This window comes from Microcaecilia unicolor, chromosome 1, assembly GCF_901765095.1.
Source record: "Microcaecilia unicolor chromosome 1, aMicUni1.1, whole genome shotgun sequence".
Classification (NCBI taxonomy): domain Eukaryota; kingdom Metazoa; phylum Chordata; class Amphibia; order Gymnophiona; family Siphonopidae; genus Microcaecilia; species Microcaecilia unicolor.
Window position 1 is genome coordinate 758,861,555 of NC_044031.1, and position 23,604 is coordinate 758,885,158.

The 23,604-nt window shown below is 47.6% G+C and overlaps 1 protein-coding gene across 1 annotated transcript in view; it reads left to right on the forward strand.

Annotated features, from left to right (window-relative positions):
- The window catches only part of ALDH1A3 (aldehyde dehydrogenase 1 family member A3), a 68,754-nt gene that overhangs the window by 43,311 nt on the left and 1,839 nt on the right, over nucleotides 1-23,604 (forward strand). The window contains 5 exon segments of the mRNA XM_030189744.1: nucleotides 3,890-3,992; nucleotides 6,279-6,463; nucleotides 7,485-7,649; nucleotides 11,301-11,458; nucleotides 18,891-18,965. Coding sequence (XP_030045604.1) covers nucleotides 3,890-3,992; nucleotides 6,279-6,463; nucleotides 7,485-7,649; nucleotides 11,301-11,458; nucleotides 18,891-18,965 — 686 coding nt within the window.

Sequence of the window (23,604 nt, forward strand, 5' to 3'; positions counted from 1 at the left end):
TTTAATATCTAAGAAGTGTATCAAATCAACTCTTGCAACTAGCTTTTCCTACGTAAGCACCAAAACATGGAACTCACTCCCAAAGGACCTAAAACTGAAAGACAATTATCTAATCTTCCAGAAAACACCTAAAAGCTCACCTATTCAGGAAACACATCCCCGCTGAACCAACCTAACCATCCACAGGGCCAATAAAACTCCACCCATATATTGAAAGTTTAAATGAAAGAACAAAAGTTCATATTGACCAGCCAGTATCACACACCCATTACACACTTCAAAGACATCAACCCATTTAACCTACAAACTAGTACCCACCGTCCACCGGACCTGGAATCCCACATTAGCAAATATGCAATATAGGGATGTTACGTCTTTGGTAATGTGGAATTCCAGGTCCGGTGGACGGAGGGTACATAGTTTGTAGGTTAACTCTTGTCAGCTAATCACCCTGGAATCTCCCATGTTCCTGACCAAGATCAATACTCGCTGCAAGGATTCTCCACAGACTCTTTGTCTCTTCGAACCACTAACATAGTAACATAGTAGATGACGGCAGAAAAAGACCTGCATGGTCCATCCAGTCTGCCCAAGAAATGTGCCACTTTTTTGTGTTTATCTTACCTTGATTTGTACCTGTCTTTTTCAGGGCACAGACCGTACAAGTCTGCCCAGCACTATTCCCACCTCCCAACCACCAGCCCCGCCTCCCACTGTGCCACTTTTTTGTGTTTACCTTACCTTGATTTGTACCTGTCTTTTTCATTGCACAGACCGAACAAGTCTTCCCAGCACTATTCCCGTCTCCCACCATTGGCTCTGGCACAGACCGTATAAGTCTGCCCAGCACTATCCCTGCCTCCCAACCACCAGCCCCGCCTCCCACTACCGGCTCTGTTATCCAATCTCGGCTAAGCTCCTGAGGATCCATTTCTTCTGAGCAGGATTCCTTTATGTTTATCCCACATATGTTTGAATTCCGTTACCGTTTTCCTCTCCACCACCTCCCGCGGGAGGGCATTCCAAGCATCCACTACTCTCTCCGTGAAAAAATACTTCCTGACATTTTTCTTGAGTCTGCCCCCCTTCAATCTCATTTCACGTCCTCTCGTTCTACCGCCTTCGTATCTCCGGAAAAGGTTCGTTTGTGGATTAATACCTTTCAAATATTTGAACGTCTGTATCATATCACCCCTGTTTCTCCTTTCCTCCAGGGTATACATGTTCAGGTCAGCAAGTCTCTCCTCATATGTCTTGTAACGGAAATCCCATACTAACCCCGCTTAGTACTCTGTAACCGCCCCTGTTGTTCCATGTAAGCCACATTAATCCTACCAAAAGGTGGGAAAATGTGGAATACAAATGCAATGAATAAATAAATAACCTTGGCACATCAGCACGCCCAGAAGTCTCTTTTCCTTTTCTGAAATTTACTTTATTAACTAAATGTAGATAAATTACTCACAGTCAGTAGATGTTCAGAAGTTCAGGCCCCAAGACAAGAGGCTTCAATAGTTCTGAGAGCTGCAAGGGTGGATGGAGGTAGAAATCTGAAGAAAGGTAGCTTGTTACGGAGATGGGAGGGTGATTAAATAGATGGAAGCAGTTCAGAGATGAAGTGTTGGATTTGTGCTATATATTATGAGAAAGAATGAACGAGGTGAAAAGATGAGGTTTTTTTTCGGGGGAACAGAAAGACAAGTGCTGAGGTGGCAAGATGGAGAAGGTGCCTAGGGCAGTGGCGTTCCTAGGGGGGTTGACACCCTGGGTGGATCGCCGATGCGCCCCCCCCCCCCCCCCGGCGAAACGTGACTATCCCCCCTCCCCTTACTCTGCTATCCCTGGTGGTCTACAGGTACCTCTTCGTCTTCGGGGCAGGAAAGAGCCCCCTCTTTCCTGCCCGGAGCTGCTAGCTGCCCTGCATCCTGTCCTGTGGTGAGTCCGGCTCTCGGCATTTCAAAATGGCCGCTGAGAGTTGAAGCAGCCTCGCGAGACTTCAACTCTCAGTGGCCATTTTGAAACACCGAGAGCTGCCCCGAAGAGGTATCTCTAGACCACCAGGGATAGCAGAGTAAGGGGAGGGGAGGGGGGGAGGAGAGATGACAGGGGGGAGGTGAGGGCGTGGAAGGGGCGGGACAGGGGACGTGAAAGGGGCAGCTCCCCCCAGCGAAACGACACCCCCCCCCCCGGTGCATCTTTACCTGCTGGGGGGGGGGGGTGCGCGTCTGTTAGCAACGCTCGTTCCCTGCTCCCTCTGCCCGTTACAGGAAATAACCCGTTCCGGGGCCAGAGGGAGCAGAGAACGAGTGTTGCCGACAGACACGTGGCACCCCCCCCAGCGGCGTGCACCCGGGGCGGACCGCCCCCACCGCCCCCCCCCTTAGCACGCCACTGGCCTAGGGAGGGGGGAAGTAAAGGGACCAATAGGGACAGAACCTGAGATCAGGTAGCAGGGGTGTTCACCAGATTGGAGAGAGACTCTAGTTGGCCCATCAGGACAGAGACAGTAAGAATAAGCAGGAAATGATAGCAGGTAGACGAAGGAGCCAAGTTCGGTAGACAAGGGGAGGAGGTCTTTGTAGGAGAATAGACCACTGGTAACAGACTTCATGCAAACAAGCAGGGGTGACTGCGGTACATATAAGACTACGTTTCACGCGATGCGTTGCTCATATATCTTTGCAGTGAGGACTGCAGCAGTAAAAATCCTTAGAAGTGAGAACAGCAGTAAAGTTAGGGTTACCATATTTTGTCCCCCAAAAAGGAGGACACATGCCCCACCCCCACCAAACACCCGCCCCGCCCCCTTTCACACCCTCGCTCTGCCCCCTGTCACATTTTCCCCTGCCGCCTGTCACACACCCCGTCCCCATCACCCCCTCCCCTTACCTTACTACTGCCCTGGTGGTCTAGTGACCTCTTCGGGGCAGGAAAGAGCCCCCTCTTTCCTGCTCGGAGCGCTGCCCTGCATGCATCCTTCCTGTGCTGATCTCGCGAGGGTCACTTCAACTCTCAGCGGCCATTTTGAATCGGCAACAGGAAGGAAGCATGCAGGGCAGCGCTCCGAGCAGGAAAGAGGGGGCTCTTTCCTGCCCCAAAGGCGGAAGAGGTCACTAGACCACCAGGGCAGTAGTAAGTAAGGGGAGGGGAGGCTAGCAATCTGCCCGTTTGTCCGGAAATCCGGACAAACGGGCAGATTGGCAAAACCCGCCATATGTAACCCTAAGTGAAGTCATTAAACAACATTTTAGGACCACACTATGAAACTAGTGTAAGGCTGTCAGGGATCAGAACAGTGTTATTGAATGTTCTTCCATGCGGTCTATTGTAGTAGTGTTTATTTATTTATTTACCTTCTTTTTGAAGGAATTATTGTTCTGTATATTTCTGATATTGTTTCATGTTAGTTGTATTATTAGGTTTCAATTTGCCGTCTCCGGTGAAACTGGTCATAAAGGCGGTTAATACATCTCAGTAAAGAACATGAAATTCACGGCCCCTGAGGAGGCCTGAGCCAGAGTTACTGAGCAATGCTGACACCTAGTGGTCAGATCTAGAGCTCATGTCCTAGGAGGAGTCCTAAGGCATGGACACACTGCGTGGAGGACTGAAATAGGGGCAAATCCACAGGCAGATGTAAATGAAGGCTTATGGAATCATAGCTGAACAGAGGCCAATTTTGAGACTTGGGAGCTTCTAACAGGAGCTGAATAATATTTTTCATTGTTCGTACCAAAGTACAGCGCTGGTTCAGCGTGCAGTTTGACATTTTTAAAACCGCCGTTCACTGAGTCAGTGGGCCAGTTGTGGGCTCCTCTGCTGCTTTCATGCAATGCCACAGTTTGAAGGAATGAAGGCTGTGATTCACGTGTCCCATCCCATCCCACAGGTCGGAAAACTGGTCCAAGAAGCTGCTTCTAAGAGTAACCTGAAACGAGTGGCCCTGGAGCTCGGCGGCAAAAATCCTTGCATTGTGTTTGCCGATGCTGACTGTAAGTACAGTAATCAACGTGTCCAGCTTCCCCGTCACTCAGCTTTTAATGCAGCCATTAAAAGGGAAACCAAGCCCTACATATGATGTATCTCTAACTGTAACCTTAAAACTGAGCACACCGTGGGAGAAATTCTATATCAATGTTGCTTATATAGAGGTGCCTAGAGGGCACCTGATAAAAGCCTATTATATGAAGAAAAGAGGTAACTCCTTTCCTTTGTAAAACACTAACCGAACTGAGTTTATACCTACCTACATGTTGCCTGGGGCAGGGCAGAGCACACACGCACCCCACGCTCAGGCGGAACTCGTCTCCTCCTCCAAGTGAGGGGGTGTGCAGAGCTGGTGCATGGCTGTCGGCTTTGCCGGTCCCCTGACCTGGAACAGGAAGTTCACATCAGAGGGGGCAAGGGACCAGAAGAGTCGACTGCCACACTCCAGCTCCGAACACCCCCCTGCTGCCAGCACCCGGGGTGGACTGCCCCCACCGCCCCTCCCTAGGTATGCTAGAGCTTTAAATGCATGTGTTTACTTAGTCACAAGTACCTCCTCCAGACAGTGATTTGATGTACCTGCTCATGCTTAAATGCTAGAAATATGTGACCATCTCTAGGGAAAAAGTGACCAGAAACCAAAAATGAGGTTTTAATAAACTCTGTTAGAGCAAACAGTTTGTAATACAACAGTCCAAACCCCCATCCTTTTATGTGAAAAAATAAAAAAAGTTACAAAAGCTCAAACATGTCACTTTTACAGGCTGCTTATGAGAGAGTGGATGCTTGGAAACGAAAACGGTAATTGAATTCAAACATGCGTGGGATAAACATGAATGGATCCTCAGGAGCTTAGCCAAGATTGGGTGGCAGAGCCGGTGGCGGGAGGCGGGGATGGTGCTGGGCAGACTTATACAGTCTGTGCCAGAGCCGGTGGTGGGAGGCGGGGCTGGTGGTTGGGAGGCGGGGATAGTGCTGGGCAGACTTATACGGTCTGTGCCCTGAAAAGGACAGGTACAAATCAAGGTAAGGTATACACAAAAAGTAGCACATATGAGTTTATCTTGTTGGGCAGACTGGATTGACCATGCAGGTCTTTTTCTGCCATCATCTACTATGTTACTATGTTACTATCTATTTGCACGCAATGGAAGCGGTGAATGCAAATCGATCTCATACATATTTATTGTGTAGAGGAGTGTGGTAGCCGTGTTAGTCCACTCTTAAGGTTATCAATAGAAATCAAACAAAATAAAACATGGAAAAGAAAATAAGATGATACCTTTTTTATTGGACATAACTTAATACATTTCTTGATTAGCTTTCGAAGGTTGCCCTTCTTCCTCAGATCGGAAATAAGCAAATGTGCTAGCTGACAGTGTATATAAGTGAAAACATTCAAGCATTACTATGACAGTCTGACAGGGTGGGAGGAGGGGGGTGGGTAGGAAGTATGCATGGGGATCTTTCACTTGCTCATCTTCCAATGTGGTATATATCATTCAGTGTAAAAAATGTAACGAAGGATGCTATATTGGAGAAACAGGCCAGATGCTTAAGACAAGATTCAATTTACATAGACATCATATGAACAATACTGGTGCCAGCAGGGTTCAACATTTTACAGGACCAGGACACTGTACCAGTGATTTCACAGTGAGAATCCTCAAAGGTAACTTTAAAACCATACAAGAACGTAAGACCTTTGAAGTCAGAATGATTGAATATTTTAACACCCAACAGAAAGGACTTAACAAGGATCTGGGGTTCCTAGCCCATTATAAACCATAAAGCTGTATGTCTCTGTTGATCACCCCACCCCTCACCTATCCTGTTAGAATATCAATGACATGCTTTGATGTCCCCATGCATACTTCCTACCCACCCCCCCTCCTCCCACCCTGTCAGACTGTCACAGTAATGCTTGAATGTTTTCACTTATAAACACTGTCAGCTAGCACATTTGCTTATTTCCGATCTGAGGAAGAAGGGCAACCTTCGAAAGCTAATCAAGAAATGTATTAAGTTATGTCCAATAAAAAAGGTATCATCTTATTTTCTTTTCCATGTTTTATTTTGTTTGATTTCTATTGATATATTTATTGTGGAAATCCTGAAAGCCAGTCTGGGTTGTGGACCTCAAAGGCTGGATTTGAGAACTCCTGGCCTATCCGGTATCACCGAAGGCTGTGAAGAAATCTTTTGTAAGATCTGAATATCTTGGTCTGTTCTTTGAAATGATGTGTGGGGGATTTGCTGTCATTAACATTGTCACTGTGTGCTGTTTCCAGTGGATCTGGCAGTGAAGTGTGCCCATCAAGGGGTATTCTTTAACCAGGGTCAGTGCTGCACAGCTGCCTCCCGGATCTTCGTGGAAGAGCAGATATACCAGGAGTTTGTCAAACGCAGTGTCGAGTATGCCAAGAAACGGCTGGTTGGTGATCCGCTGGATGCCAAAACTGAGCAAGGACCACAGGTATGGTTTTCTTCTGAATTAATACATAAGTATCGCCACACTGGGACCAAAGGTCCATCAAGCCCATCATCCTGTTTCCAACAGTGGCCAATCCAGGTCACAAATACCTGGCAAGATCTCAAAGTTCAGTACATTTTATGCTGCTTATCCCAGAAATTGCAGTGGATTTTCCCCAAGTCAGTTTAATAATGGTCTATAGACTTTTCCTTTAAGAAGCCGTCCAGACCTATTTAAAACCCCGCTAAGCTAACCGCCTTTACCACATTCTCTGGCAACGCATTCCAGAGTTTAATTACACGTTGAGTGAAGAAACATTTTCTCCAATTCATATTAAATTTACTACTTTGCAGCTTCATCGTATGCCCCCTAGTCCTAATACTTTTGGAAAGAGTAAACTATTCACGTCTACCCGTTCCACTCCACTCATTATTTTATAGACCTCTATCATATCTCCCCTCAGCCACCTTTTCTCCAAGCTGAAGAGCCCTAGCCGCTTCAGCCTTTCCTCATAGGGAAGTCGTCCCATCCCCTTTATCGTTTTCGTCGCCCTTCTCTGTACCTTTTCTAATTCCACTATATCTTTCTGCTAGCACAGGGGTTCTAAACCCAATCCTTGGGACCCACCCAGCTTGTCAGATTTTCAGGATACCCATAATGATGAATATGCATGAGATCGATTTGCAAGTATTGCTTCCATTGTATGCAAATTAATCTCTGCATATTTATTCTGGAAATCTTGAAAATCCGACTGGACAGTGGCCCTCAAGGACTGTGGTTGCCCAACCCTGCTTATATCCTGCTTGATTTTTCTTCACTATAACTTCCTTGAGCCTTAAAATGTTACGTGTTGTTCCATTTTTTTAAAGTAGTTTTGTAACAGAGCCAGATGTGAGTCTCTGGTGAGGTGAACAAATTGAGAGGTGTTTCAGCTCTCTCATGAGTGTGTTTTTTTTAATTTGATGTCACTTTCCTGCTGTATCATGTCCTGCTCACTCCTTCCTCTCACCTTTCTGTCTGCCAGATTGACCAAGAACAGTTTGATAAAATTTTGGCATTAATAGAGAGTGGGAAGAAAGAAGGTGCCAGACTGGAGTGTGGGGGTTCAGCTTTCAAGGATCGGAGTCTCTTTCTACATCCCACCGTCTTCTCTGAGGTTACAGACAACATGCGCATCGCCAAGGAGGAGGTAGGAACTGGGAGATTTTCCCCTGCCGTGTTGCAGTGCTTTACGTTCAGTAAAACGAGGAATGTTCGCTACTTAGATAAAAGGCGACCCTTGGCTTTTCATGAAAAGTGGGCAGGAGGTAAGGTGTGATATAAAATATAAGCAGGCTATATGGACTGGACCCAGTTTTTAGACACTCAGGAGCAGTGGCGTAGCTACGGGGGACCACGGGGGCCTGGGCCCCCCCAAACTGGGATGTGTGCCCCTGGTTTGGCTGGCGGGGGGTCCCCAACCCCTGCCAGCTGAAGCTTTTTTTCCAGCGCTTTTCTCTGGCGCCGCTGCATTTCCTGACCCGCGCTCTCTCTTCCCCTCACATCCGGCACACTCGTTTTAGTGAAACAGAGCTCAATTTCATTAAAACGAGCATGCCGGACATGATGTGAGGGGAACAGAGAACATGGCGGGAAATGCGACAGTGCCGGAGACCAGTGTTGGAAAATGCACTTCAGCTGGCGCGGGTTGGGGACCCCCGCCAGCCAAGACATGTGCGGCAGTGGTGCTTCAGCTGGTAGGGGTTAAGAACTCTCGCCTGTAAAGGCATGAGCAGCAGCAGCGGGTGGGGTTGGCAGGACGTCAGACTCACAGAAACCTGCATTGCTGATCTGCAAGGGCAGGCTTCTACATGGAATGTTGCTATTGGAATAGCAACATTAACATTCCATGTAGAATCTCAAATATTTATTTAGATTTTGCTCACACCTTTTTCAGTAGTAGCTCAAGGTGAGTTACATTCAGGTACTCTGGATATTTCTCTGTCCCAGGAGGGCTCACAATCTAAGTTTGTACCTGAGGCAATGGAGGGTTAAGTGACTTGCCTAAGATCACAAGGAGCAGCAGCGGGATTTGAACCGGCCACCTCTGGATTGCAAGACCGGTGCTCTAACCACTAGGCCACTCCTCCACTAGCAACAGTCCATCTAGAATCTCAAATAATAGCAGCATTCCAGAATCTCAAAAAGTGGCAACATTCCATGGGCGTCTGTCCGAAAACGGGTAAGTGAAGAGGAGGGACAGACTGTATTTTCGAAAAAAAAATGGACGTCTTTTTTTTTTTTTTTTTTTTTGAAAATACAGTTTGTACGGACCAAATGCCATGGATTTGTTAGTTTCTGAGCTGGGCGGGTTTTTTTTTTTTTTTTTTGCGATAATGGAAACTAAAACCGGCCAGCTCAAAAATGTCCTAATCTGAGCCATTTGGTCGTGGGAGGGGCCAGGATTCCTAGTACACTGGCCCCCCTGACATGCCAGGACACCAACTGGGCACCCTAGAGGTCAGTGCGGTGGACTTCCGAAACAGCTCCCACATGCATAGCTCCCTTACCACGGGTGCTGAGCCCCCAACCTCCTCCCCCAAAACCCACTACCCACAAATGTACAACAATACCATAGCTCTTAGGGGTGAAGGGGGCACCTACATGTGGGTACACTGGGTTTTGGAGGTCTCCCATTTACCAACACAAGTGTTACAGGTAGGGGGGATGGGTCTGAGTCCGCCTGCCTTAAGTGCACTGCGGTACCCACTAAAAGTGCTCCAGGGACAGGACTTGTTGCTGCTGTATAACCTTGGCACAGCAGTTCACACCTGAAGACTAATCTCGCTGAAAACGTCCTTTATTTGAATAAGCACCTTTACTCACAGTTAACTGCAGATCAGAGGTTGTGCCCCACTGGCAACGAGTCTCGCTGGTACTGAGATTAGCAGTAGGTCAGAGCTGGCAGAATGCTGTACAATGCCCTCTTTCAGCCACATTCAAGGTAAGAACTAAGTGCTGTAACGTGGCTAACACATGAAAGGGATCTAAAACTGGCTTACAAAAATGGCCACTACCTCATGGACTACCGGAAACAAAACAGGGCACACTCTGACCCAGTAAGCAGAGGGAAAAGCACCATGGGAGTAGAGCCTAGCAACTACTAACATCGTGAGCATTTAACACAAGCTAGTGGAATCACGGAGCCTAATACCCTACACCCACCACAATGCATTGCTGATGTGACTCTGCAGTGCGCATAACAGAAAAGGTGTCACACTCACCCGAGAGCCACATCAGAACCAGGGAAAGGCTGTCAGAGGATAGAACGCATTCTGCTGTCATGGAGGCGGGTACGGCATTTGAGGCTGGCATACAGGCTAAAAAAAAAAGTTTTTAAAGTGGGGGTTTTTTTTTGGTGAGAGGGGGTTAATGACCACTGGGGGAGTCAGGGGAGGTGATCCCCGATTCCCTCCAGTGGTCATCTGGTCAGTTGGGGCACTTTTTTGGGACTTGGACATGAACAAAAGGGTCCAAATAAAGCGGACCAAATTCTCGTCCAAAACACCCTTCTTATTTCGCTTATCAGCTAAAGACGCCCATCTCTCCTCGGCCGATAACCACGCCCCAGACCCGCCTTCACCATGCCTCCGACACGACCCCGTCCACTTTGTTCATTCCTGCGACGGAGTGCAGTTGAAGACGACCAAAATCGGCTTTCGATTATACCGATTTGTTCGCCCACGGGAGAAAGATGCCCATCTCCCGATTTGGGTCGAAATATGGGCGTCTTTCTCTTTCGAAAATAAGCCGGCTAGTGACCCAAACTGATGAAGCTGAGCACAGTGAAACTGGGACCCCAGCCGGATTTTATGGAATTTATTTTATGACTTAAGCACACCCGGAATATATATAAAACATACTTTTTGAAGCACAGGATGGAAATAGAGATTGCTGACCCTATTAATGTGCCATATGGAAAACGGGCTGCTTTTGGTCTTTGTTTAGACACATTAAGCACGTTTAACATTAATTTATAAAAATGCTTTAAAAAGGATCTGTATAAGGTTTATTGAACTCTTGAGTTTTTAGATGTAGATCAGCGTGTTTTTTCTAGCGAAAAAGGTGCCAGTGGAGTGGAGGAGTGGCCTAGTGGTTAGAGTGGTGGACTTTGGTCCTGGGGAACTGAGGAACTGAGTTGCATTCCCACTTCAGGCACAGGCAGCTCCTTGTGACTCTGGGCAAGTCACTTAACCCTCCATTGCCCCATGTAAGCCGCATTGAGCCTGCCATGAGTGGGAAAGCGCGGGGTACAAATGTAACAAAAAAAAAAAATGTCAGGCCTCCCTTCAGGGGTAGAGTTATCACTGAGGGACCCACCCCACAATAGCCAGGTCCCCTGCAACAAGTCACAGAATCTATGACACGGTAGAATTGGTGTGTAGAGCCTGAGCTTTTTCATTAAAACTTGGGGACTATGGGTCAATTTTAGCAGACAGTGGAAAAGGTGCCGGTACTCAGTACCCCCTCAAAAAAAGCCCTGGATGTAGTTACAATACAAATATATAGAAATATAAAAGAAGAATGTTCCCTAGACCATAGATGTAATGGAAGGCTTAGCCTCCCCAAGCCTCCTACACCCAGGTGCCTATAATTGGGGGCAGGATGGAGCGAGAGAGTATGAACAGAAAGATTACTGATATGTAATTTTGAAGGCCGTAGAAAACGTCTGCAACGTACATAAGAGGGCTTAGAGGAAGCCATTTGGTGGGCGTCTCTCTTTGAAATGCCAGACTGCGCAACCTGCATTAGGCAAAACAGATAACCTGTGACTTAATGCTTGTTGCTTGGCTGCTTATAGATTTTTGGACCAGTGCAATCCATAATGAAGTTTAAAAGCATCGAAGAAGTTATAAAAAGAGCCAACAGTACAGACTATGGTCTGACAGCAGCAGTGTTCACCAAGTGTCTGGACACAGCACTGACCGTAGCCTCTGCATTACAGTCCGGGACAGTCTGGTAAGTGCTTTTGACTTAAGTTTCTCTTCTGCAGCCTTCTCAGATGTGTAGAAACAAGTGGGTGGAGGTAAATCTCTGCAAGCCTGGGATTAATAGATAACTCCCACCAGATAAATTTTATAAAGATGTTTTCTTTGTGTGTATATATTGCTCTTGATAAATTTAGCACGCACATGCAAGTACACATGATGTCAAGAATGCATAGACTTGTACATGTGGACGTGTTCGGGGGCAGGGATGCCGATAGAGAGGGCGAAGGGGGGGGGGCAAGATTCACCGGGCTTCACCTCCAAGGGGGGTCTGGTGCCAGAAGGTTCTGTTCCTTCGGTCTGTCTCTCCCCTGCTCCTGTGTGTCAGGACCCGGGTGATTGCATTAATGCGACAACTTGGGTCCCGGCACACAGGAGCAGGAGAGTGACAGACTGAGGGAGGAGCAGACGCAGGAAGGTAAGGGGGCGGAGGGCAGCGGTAGCAGCCCGAGTGGGGAGGTAGTGGGGCAACAGCAGCGACAGTCCGAGTGAGGGGGGGGGGGGGTGGCCCTGCTCCAGGTCTGGCTCTGTCTCTCGGCAGCCCTGTTCAGGAGCAGAACTTGGTGGAAGTCAAGATTCACGTGCATTAAAAAAAAAAAAAATACACTACAGCAGCTTAATTATAGCTGCAATGTCTGCAGCTTTCGTGGGGTAATTTTATAAAGACACGTCGGTCCTATGGTGCTCATTTTCAAAGCACAGAGACAAAGTTCCATAATGAAAATGAGCCTCATTGAGGGCTCCTTTTACAAAGCTGCGATACCATTAGCAGTGCACTGAATGTGACGAAGCCCATGGGAAGAGAATAGGCTTCTTCCCATTTCCGCGCCAATAATTGGAAGCGCAGCTTTGTAAAAGGACCCTATGTCTTTCTACTTACTCTCCCAAACCCTACAACCTTCAATGCGGAAATTCTGTAACTGGGTGTCCATAAAGAGGCACCCAGAGAGTTCTATAAGGGACATAGGTGCCCACTTTCCTTTAAGGAGAATTGGACTTGATATACTCCCTTTCTGTGGTTTTTGCAACTACATTCAAAGTGGTTTACATAGTATATACAGGTACTTATTTGGACCTGGGGCAATGGAGGGTTAAGTCACTTGCCCGGAGTCATAAGGAGCTGCAGTGGGAATCAAACCCAGTTCCCCAGGATCAAAGTTCACTGCACTAACCACTAGGCTACTCCTCCACTAGCAACATTCCATGTAGAAGCCTGCCCTTGCAGATCAGCAATGCGGCCACGCAGGCTTCTGTTTCTGTGAGTCTGACGTCCTGCACGTACGTGCAGGACATCAGACTCACACGTGCAGGACGTCAGACTCACAGAAAGAGAAGCCTGCGCGGCCGCGTTGCTGATCTGCAAGGGCAAGCTTCTACATGGAATGTTGCTAGTGGAATCGCAACATTCCACGTAGAATCTCAATAGTAGCAACAGAATCTCAACATTCCATGTACAATCTCCAATAGTAGCAACATTCCATCTAGAATCTCAAATAGGGAAAGGGAAATGAGACTTGATATAGTGGTTTGTATAGTATATACAGGTACTTATTTGTACCTGGGGCAATGGAAGGTTAAATCACTTGCCTGGAGTCACAAAAAGCTGCAGTGGAAATTGAATCTGGTTCCCCATATCAGTCCACTACACTAACCATTAGGCTTCTCCTCCACTTTACAGAGTAGCACATAGGCAAACTTTTGGCATACACATGTGAATGTGCAGATATACACCAGTATATGCCTTTATTCTAATGACTTATATGCATAACCAGCACATTAACTGTGAGCACCTAACTTAAAGGACTGTCTTGCAAGTGTTACAGAAGTACACAAGTATTGCCACACTGGGACAGACCAGAGTTCCATCAAGCCCAGCATCCTGTTTCTAACAGTGGTTAATCCAGGTCACAAATACCTGGCAAGATCCCCAAAAAGTTCAATACATTTTATGCTGCTTATCCCAGAAATAAGCAGTGGATTTTCCCCAAGTCAATTTAATAGTGGTCTATGAACTTTTCCTTTAGGAAGCCGTCCAGACCTTTTTTAAACTCTGCTAAGCTAACCGCCTTTACCACATTCTCTGGCAACGAATTCCAGAGTTTAATTACGCATTGAGTGAAGAAAACTTTTCTCCGATTCGTATTAAATTGACTACTTTGTAGCTTCATCGCATGCCCCCTAGTCCTAATATTTTTGGAAAGAGTAAACAAACAATTCACAACTACCTGTTCTACGCCACTCATTATTGTATAGACATCTTATATCTCCCCTCAGCCATCTCTTCTCCAAGCTGAAGAGCCCCTGACGCTTCAGCCTTTCCTCATAGGAACTCATAGGGAAGTCGTCCCATCACCTTTTTCATTTTGTTGAGACAAAACCATGCAATTAACTCTTACGCCACTAGGTGGCACCATGTCAATTATAATAATGCCTTATGGGTTATCACAGTGTTTCTGTAGTCCGGTCCTAGAGTAACCCTTGCCAGTCAAGATATTCACAATGAATATGCATGAAAGAGATTTGCATATATTGGAGGCAGTGTATGCAAATCAAGTTCATGCATATTCATTGTGGATATCCTGAAAACCTGAAAACCAGGACTGGACTTGGAAAACACTGGCTTATCAAACAGCCTGACAACTAGAAAAGCATTTTCAACATATTTTTTTTTCCTTTTCTTTCTCTTTTCTATTTAAAATTCCTCAGTTAACAAATTAGGTCATTCCCTCCTGCACAGAAGTTTGGTAAAATGCTGCAATGTGTGAAGATGAGAAATAGCTGGAAGTTTGTGCAAACTTAAAATCTTAAGAGGGGCATAATCGAAAGGGACGCCCAAGTTTTCCTGAGGACGTCCTCACAGGATGTCCCGGCGAAGGGGCAGGGAAACCCGTATTATCAAAACAAGATGGGCATCCATCTTTCGTTTCGATAATATGGTCGGGACGCCCAAATCTTCACATTTAGGTCGTCCCTAGAGATGGTTGTCCCTAGACTTGGTCATTTCTGATTTTCGGCAATAATGGAAACTACGGATGCCCATCTCAGAAACTACCAAATGCAAGCCCTTTGGTCGTGGGAGGAGCCAAGCATTCGTAGTGCACTGGTCCCCCTGACGTGCCGGGACACCAACCGGGCACCCTAGGGGGCACTGCAGTGGACTTCAGAAAAAACTCCCAGGTACATAGCTCCCTTACCTTGTGTGCTGAGCCCAGTGGTGTCCTGGAGCAGGCTCTCACAGGCTCGCAAGAGCCGGTTGTTAAGTTTTTAAGAATTTTGGGAGCCGGTTGTTAAAGTAGGACCCTCCATGGCTACTTTAACAACTGGCTCCCAAAATGTGGGCTTGGGGCCCCAGCTGAATTATCTTTTACTTTGCTAGTGGGGATGCTGAGCCCTGCCAGCCAAGTAAATAGACTGCTGCTGCTCCCCGCTCCTTGTTTCCAGCTCTGGGCAGCAGGCTGGGACTTCTGGAGCATGTGAGAGAAGTTCCAGCATGCTCCTCAGAGCAAGACGTTGGGAGTGGTGGCAGTCCATTTATTGGTTGCCAGCAAAGGTATGCCTAGCGTGCCCGCACGAAGGGAGGGAGGAGAGAGAGGCAGGTGTTGCTCTCCCCCCCGGCCACCCCTGGCCCTTCCAACTGCAGAGCTGGCTAAGTCCGTCCGGAGAAAGAGCCTGTTAAAAATTTACCAGCACACCCCTGGCTGGGCCCCCCAAAACCCACTACCCACCACTGTACACCACTTCCATAGCCCTTATGGGTGAAGGGGGGCACCTAGATGTGGGTACAGTGGGTTTGTGGTGGGTCTTGAAGGGCTCACCAGCACAAGTGTAACAGTTAGGGGGGGTTGGGCCTGGGTCCGCCTGCCTGAAGTGCACTGCACCCGCTAAAACTGCTCCAGGGACCTGCATACTGCTGTCATGGAGCTGGATATGATATTTGAGGCTGGCAAAAAATATTTTTAAAGTTTTTTTTTTGTTGTTTGTTTTTTAGGGTGGGAGGGAGTTAGTGACTACTGGGGGAGTAAGGGGAGGTCATCCCCAATTCCCTCCGATGGTCATCTGGTCAGTTCGGGCACCTTTTTGATGGGCCAAGTAAAGTCGCCCAAGTGCTTGTCAGGGACGCCCTTCTTTTTTCCATTATCGGTTGAGGACGCCCATGTGTTAAGCACGCCCCAGTCCCGCCTTCGCTATGCTTCCGACACGCCCCCGTGAACTTTGGTCGTCCTCATGACGGAAAGCAGTTGAGGACATCCAAAATTGGCTTTTGATTTTGCTGATTTGGGCACCCCTGTGAGAAGGACGCCCATCTTGCTATTTGTGTCGAAAGATGGGTGTCCTTCTCTTTCGAAAATAAGCCTGCAAGTGACCTGAATTTCATTCCTGTTGCTATGGTTTACAGCGTATTATGCAATGTTACTCTTTTTAGAGTGTGAAAAATAAACACATTGTTGAATTTCAAATAACATTAAATGAACAAGTCTTACACAATTGTGTATCTCGGTATATTTTCCAGAATGTTGTCAGTGCCACATACACAATACAGGATAAGGAACAAGATTATTAGAAGTAAATAGTTTATAGTTACAGGTTGCCATAATAGTGGTGTAGGCTAGGACTGAAACCCAGGCTTAAAAATTAAAATTTACCCCTATAACATCTCTTCTAAGGAAGTGAGGACCGGAGGGGGAGGGGGAGGAGGAAGGCCCCTTCAGAGCTGCACAGGAACAGGGTTAGCGGGAATCCCATGGTTCCCGTGGGACTCCCACGGGGATCCCCTCCAGGTCATGGGATTCCCATGGGGATAGACACAGGACCTGTGAGGATCCCATGGGGATGGACGCAGATCCTGTGGGGTTTCCGCAGAAGTGTAGTGCCAGGTCAGCCTACCTATCCTTGTGTCATGGCAATTATAAGAGCACGAAAAAATATATAATGGATATGGTTGATAGCATTGAAATCCCTATAAGCACTGAGAGGGGAAGTTATCAACATGGGCTACTGTTGAGTTATTTTAGAGCAGGGAACGGGCGGGGATGAAGGAAATTCAGTGGGGATGGGTGGAGACGGGTGAAATTTCTGTCCCCAGCAACTCTCTACTTCAGAGCTCCAGTATGCAAACCCGGAAAAAGCAAACACACTCCAGACCTAAATAGAAAATATCAGGAATGTACAATTCCCAAAGCTGATATATTCCAGTTAATAAATTACAAATAAAATACTTTTTTCTACCTTTGTTTTCTGAGCATTGCTTTGGTCCCAATGTCTCTCTTTTGCTTTTCTCTGGGGTTTTTTCTTAACTCTCTTTCCAGAGTCTCCTCTCCTTTTTGATCTTTCTTATGCCTACCATCCATCTTTCCTCTGTGTCCCTGTCTGTCCTACCTAGTATAACCCCTCTGCATCCCTGTCCCTATCCTCTCCCATGTACAGCATCTGCCCTCTTGGTGTCCATATCCACTCCCCCCCCCCCCCCCCCATATTCAGCATCCCTATCTCTCTCCCCATGTCCAGTATCACCCTCTGTCCTTATCCCTATGCTTCCTCCATGTCCAGCATCTCTTCTATGTGTTCCTGCTCTCCCTATATCTAGCTTCTCCCCTCTCTCTCTCTCCTCTTCCTCCTGTGGTCAGGCATCTCTATCTCCCTCCCTCCAGCATCCCCCTCTTTTCCCCCTGGTCCGGTCTCTCTCTCTCTCCACCTCCCTTCTCTCCCCCCATTACAGCATCTCTCTCCCTCTCTTCTTCTCACTTTTGCTCTGGGTCTCTCTCTCTCTCTCTCTCTCTCTCTCTCTTTCTCTCTCTTCCCTCTGCTTCCCTTCTCCCCTCCCCACTAGATTCAAAATTTCTTACTCCTCCCCTTTGCTTTGAGGCACACTCTCTCTCTCTCTTCCCTCTGCTTCCTTCTCTCTTCAGGCCTAGATCCCCCTCCTCCACTTATCTGGCATCGGTCCCCCTCTCTTTCTCCCACCCCTGCAGGTCCAACATCTCTCCCCATCTATTCCCTCCTACAGGACGAACATCTCTCTCCCTCTTCTCTTTGCTCTGGGTCTCTGTCTCTCTCTTCCCTGTGCTTCTTCCCCCTGGTCCAGCATCTCTCCCCCCACTTCCTGTCCACAGGTCTAGCATCTCTCCATGCTACCTGTAAATACTGAACATAGGGGCAAAAATTACTCTAACGTGATTATGTGTCAGAGTGACAACTGACCAACCACCAGGCTATGAGCTATGGAGCAAGATGCCTCCTCTCTGGTATCTATTCATTGTGCTCTCTGGCTTAACCTGTTAGAAGGAAATGCTGTTTACGTCTCAGAAATCAGAAGAGGGAGGGGAATGAGGTGATTGAGCATTTTCAGTAGTAGCTCAAGGTAAGTTATGTCAGGTATCCCCTGGAGAGTTCACAATCTAATTTTGTACCTGAGGAAATGGAGGGTTAAGTGGTTTGCCCAATGTCATTGGCAGCCTCAGTGGGATTTGAACATTCTCAGCCATGCTACCACTAAGCTACTCCACAAATTTATATTTAAATAGCACAAATAAGTGAGTACATAACCTCCTTCAAGAAATTACTGGTATCGTATTTCTTTGGGATCTTGCCATCTTGTTACTAGGTATTTCCATAGACAAATGCACTCGATGTGCAGCCCCTCCCTACTTCTCTACCCTCATCTCCCCTTACGTTCCTACCCGTAACCTCCGCTCTTAAAACAAATCCCTCCTCTCAGTACCCTTCTCCACCACCGCCAACTCCAGGCTCCGCCCTTTCTGCCTCGCCTCACCCCGTGCTTGGAATAAACTCCCTGAGCCCATACGCCAAGTCCCCTCCCTGCCCATCTTCAAAGCCTTGCTCAAAGCCCACCTTTTCAATGTCGCCTTTGGCACCTAACCACCTACCTCTATTCAGGAAATCTTGACTGCCCCAACTTGACATTTCGTCCTTTAGATTGTACGCTCTTTCGAGCAGGGACTGTCCTTCTTTGTTTAATTGTACAGCGTTGCGTAACCCTAGTAGCGCTCTAGAAATGTCAAGTGGTAGACGGTAAACCCAGGGATCTTGTTGGCTGAGTTACAATCACTCAGCTGCAGGGTTAGCTGCTCACTGGAATAGCCCTTATGCACATTAATTATTTGATTAGCTTCAAAGAATTTGGGAACTGTTAAAGACAGAAAGACTAAGCAGTTAAAAAAACGAACATTCTGTATTTTTAAAGCATGTCCCCCTCCCACATTTGAATTTTGCAGAATTTTCCCTGGCTATTACAATGTATCCACTTGCTTGTAAAGTTATTTCTAGTTGAGCTTAGGATTGTTCCTATATATTGGGGGTCTTATGTCTGTTTGTCATGTCGTTACAAATGATACATTGTTGCAGTTTGTACACTGGAGTTTCTTGTTCTTCTCTTTCAATCACAGGGTGAACTGTTACAATGCTCTTCACGCACAGGCGCCTTTCGGTGGCTTCAAAATGTCAGGGAATGGCCGAGAGCTGTAAGAACTGTATTTTTTTCCCCTTCATTTACAGATGAGGAAGAGAGAAACAGAATTTTCCATAAATCATATTTGTCTGGGACGGGTGTTATATTTGTAGTTGAGCTGAAAGTTCAGAGACAGAGGGGAATCCCTGTTGGATGTCAGGCTGTACTTTCATGAGCTGGATGCAGCTGTCTGGACCACAAAAACAAAGCCTGGGCAGATGGGGAAAAATGACTTTGCCTCTGGTCTGGCAGGCAATCAGGGCTGATCTCTCCCAGGACGTGATGCTCAGAAGTAAGCACAGGCGCTACAGGCCATTAGCGGTGAATTAATGCTTGCGTTCACTGGCACACAATGCTGAAAGACCCTTACTGTGGGAAACAATGAGCACACCCACCATCAGTGTAAGTAGCATGATGATGTAGTCAAAAGCATGCAAATAGGGGTCATTTCCTATTCCCTCTATAAGTACATATGTACATAAGTATTGCCACTCTGGGACAGACCAAAGGTCCATCGAGCCCAGCATCCTGTTTCCAACAGTGGCCAATCCAGCAGGGCCACCGAGAGGGGGGGACAAAAGTCCCCGGGCCCGGGCCTCCGGGGGGGGGGGGGGGGGGCCAGCACCGCCACAGTCCGGCCCACCCGCTCTCCATCACTCCCTCAACTAACCTGAAGCGCCTTCATCTTTGACGCAAGCAGCAGCAGGGCAGGCCACGCCTTCCTTCTGTGTCCAGCCCTCGCCTGACATAACGTCCGCGAGGGCGGGGCAGGGAAGGAAGGAGAGGTCTGCCCTGCTGCTGCTGCTGCTTGCGTCGAAGATGAAGGCGCTTCAGGTTAGTTCAGAGGGCCCGGCACTGGCAGTGGGTGGAGGGGGGCCCGGCGACCTCTTGTGGGGGGCGCAACGTGACGTGACCTCGGGGGGGGGGGGGCCCGGGAGCGGCCTTGTCCCGGCCCCGGCTCTCGGCGGCCCTGCAATCCAGCTCACAAATACCTGGCAAGATCCCAAAAAAAAGCTCAAGACATTTTATGCAGTGGATTTTCCCCAAGTCATTTTAATATTGGTCTTTGGACTTTTCCTTTAGGAAGCCGTCCAAACCTTTTTTTTAAACCCCGCTAAGCTAACCACCTTTACCACTGATGCTCATAGAACACCACACTCCACAAGGGCGCCTGTACCACTGCAAACCCTATGCGAGCTCGGAGCTGATGTTAGGGTTTTATGAAGCAGTCCCATATATTATAAGTTGACTCATCTCTACATAAATAATTTCTTTCTACTTTTACAGAATGTAGTGTTTACATTTATCGTACAAAACTTTCTTTGAAAGGGCCAGAGCTGCTTTGCTTTCCAGAGGCTGTGCACTCATCTTTCAAAAATGCTTTACATAAGAGCATAAGAGTAGCCATACTGGGTCAGACCAATGGTCCACCTAGCCCAGTATCCTGTTTTCCAAACAGTGGCCAAGCCAGGTCACAAGTACTTGGCAGAAACCCAAATCGTGGCAACATTCCATGTAGAACCCTAAAGACTAGCAAGACTCTGGAATCCTAAAGAGTGACAAGATTCCATACAATCTCAAAGAGTAGCAACATTCCATGTAGAACCCCAAAGAACAGCAAGATTCTGGAATCCTAAAGAGTAACAAGATTCCATTCACAATCTCAGAGTAGCAACATTCCATGCTACAAATCCCAGGGCAAGCAGTTGCTTGCCATGTCTGTTTCAACAACAGATTATGGACTTCTCCTCTAGCAACTTGTCCAAACCTTTTCTTTAACCCAGATATGCTAACCGCTGTTATCACATCTTCGGCAAAGAGTTCCAGAACTTAACTATTCGTTCAGTGAAGAAAAAATATTTCCTCCTATTTCTTTTAAAAGTATTTCCATGTAACTTCCTCGAGTGTCCCCTAGTCTTTGTACTTTTGGAACGAGTAAAAAATCGATTTACTTCTACTCGTTCTACACCACTCAGGATTTTGTACACCTCAATCATATCTCCCCTTTACCCTGTACCTTACATTAGCCTATACAATCTTCACATCATTACATTTGTTATAAACAAGAAAATATATCAAATAATTGTACCACTGCCTTACAGGAACCCCACCACACTGCTCTCTCCTCTGTGGCATCCCGGTATCGGCCCTCCTGTCTCTGAACCCCGTCCCTTCCTGTGTACCTTACAGGTGTCCCTGGCTCCTGCAGCGTCTTTATTTTTGCTGCCGGCGCTGACTCCACAGGCTTCCATCTGCAGTGCCCACTCTCGCTGATGTCATTGCCTGTTTCCTGTCTGGCAGGACGCGGCAAATGGAAGCCTGAGGGGCTGCAAGAGGCAGTAAAACTAAATTGCTGCAGATCCCCTGGGACGCCTGTAAGGTATAACGGGGACGAACGGGGCTCAGTGACGGGAGGGCAGATACCGGGGTGCGGAGGGGAGAGCTGTTGGATACGGGGTAGGTGAAAAACTGTATTTTAAAAAATACTAGTAAAAAAGCCCCGTTTCTGATGCAAATGAAACGGGGGCTAGCAAGGTTTTCTTCTGTGTGCATGTGGGAGTGTGTGTGTCCCTGCCCTCTGCCCTCTCTCCCCTCTGAGTCCTTCACTGTTACAGAGAGAGCGATTTGATTTCCTGCTTTGCTGTTTTCCTTCACTGTTTGTGTTAGAGAGAGAGCGAGGGTGGGGCAGACACTCATGGGGAAACCGGATATCTCTCCCCCTTCACACTTCCGGCTGGAGGCTTCATAGAACGTTGGTGTTGCCTTTTATATAGAGAGATGTGCAGGAAGATTGGGGGGAGGGCATGGAAGGGCCCATCCAAAATACTGGGTCTGCTGCCTTAAAGTCCAGAATTGCACCACTGCTTTTGAAGTCCAGAGAGCTCAGTCGGCACCTCTTCCTCCTCCCCCCTCCCCCCTCTGACGTTCTGGGCATGACCACATGAGCCAAGCACCATCCTCCCCCTTTAACTTCCGCACAACAGTGCGCTTATTGGCATCTCATTAGCATTAAGCATTAGGGAGTCATCCTGCCATGCTGTTCCAGCGCTATTTCCTCAGCGCTGTTCAGTACAGTGCCGGAGCTTTGAGCATTGGGGCCTCAGTTCATAAGGAAGGAGTTAAATAAAGCAGTGCTGCACTGGGCGGGGCAATGGGGGGGTTCCACCCCGGGTGCACAATGCAGGGAGCAGCCACGTGGCTGTCAGCTCCGCCGGTTCCCTGCTCCCTCTGTTGTTACCTCCAGAAGAATGCACCCGGGGGGGGGGGGGGGGCTTGGAGGTGATGCGCCAGGGGGGATGACGCTGCATCTGGGGAGGGTGTCATGCTGCACCCGGGGGTGGGGGTGGGGGGGGAACCAGATGACACTGCACCCAGGGGAGGGTGTCGTGCTGCACCCGGGGGGAGGGGAACCAGATGACACTGCCCCCAGGGGAGGGGGGTGCACAGTGTCGATCTGTCCCGGGTGGCACCGACCAAGGAACACCACTGAAATAAAGGTTTCAGCATCTAATACCCTTTTGGGCTCTGGAGGATGATAAAGACCAGCAGGTTAATTCAGTTGGTCACGTTAATCCTGTTCACGGTGCTAATATATTTGGGTTGCCAGCCATATTCATCTGTATCCACTGTATGCCACCCTCCTGAATAACTAAACACGCAAGGTTCCCTTTTTGCTTCAGAGCCAGTGCCCCTCTTTTCTCATGGCCAAGCACAAAATCTCATAATAATCCAAACAGCCATCACTGGTACTCAAACTCCAGCCTCCTAGATCTCTGTGTCCACAAGAAAATTTTCAAAGCAAAGGGGGCACAAACCAAAATGTAAGGATATATGAAAAAAATAGTCACGAAAATCCAGTGGGGAACAAAACTCTCTTTTGTCCTTTCTGCATCCACCCATGCTGGTCTGTGCCCTGCCACCACCACCAACTTAGCACACTGATCCGGTCAATTTCAGGAGCACTTGGGCTGCCCAGGAGACATGACTATGTGAACATCTGACTTTATGCCGGGATTTCTAGCTATTACAGAACTTCCTGCTGCCCAGCCAGATCCATATATAGTAACATATGAACATAGTAAGTGACGGCAGATAAAGACCTGTACGGTCCATCCAGTCTGCCCAACAAGATAAACTCATTTTACATGGTATATGTTACTTTATATGTATACTCGAGTTTGATTTGCCCTTTCCATTCTCAGGGCACAGACCGTAGAAGTCTGTCCAGCACCGGTTTCGCTTCCCAATTACCAGCGTCACCACCCAATCTCCACTAAGATTCCGTGGATTCATTCCTTCTAAACAGGATTCCTTTGCGTTTATCCCACACATGCTTGAATTCCATTACCGTTTTCATCTCCACCACCTCCCGCGGGAGGGCATTCCACGTATCCACCACCCTCTCCGTGAAAAAAAATACTTCCTCTCCGTGAAAAGATCCAACTGCTAATTATCTGATGGAATATATAAAGCCTCTAGTACACAATGCAAAGTTGACAAAAAAAATAAGCAGATAGGGAAATGATTTTTTGCTGACTCTAGTGTATCTTGCAATGACACTCATCCACGAATAATGCAGCCATAACTATCCTGCTAAGTACTGGAAGACGAGAGCTGCAAAGGAACGGGGTTAGCGGGAATCCCGCAGGGAT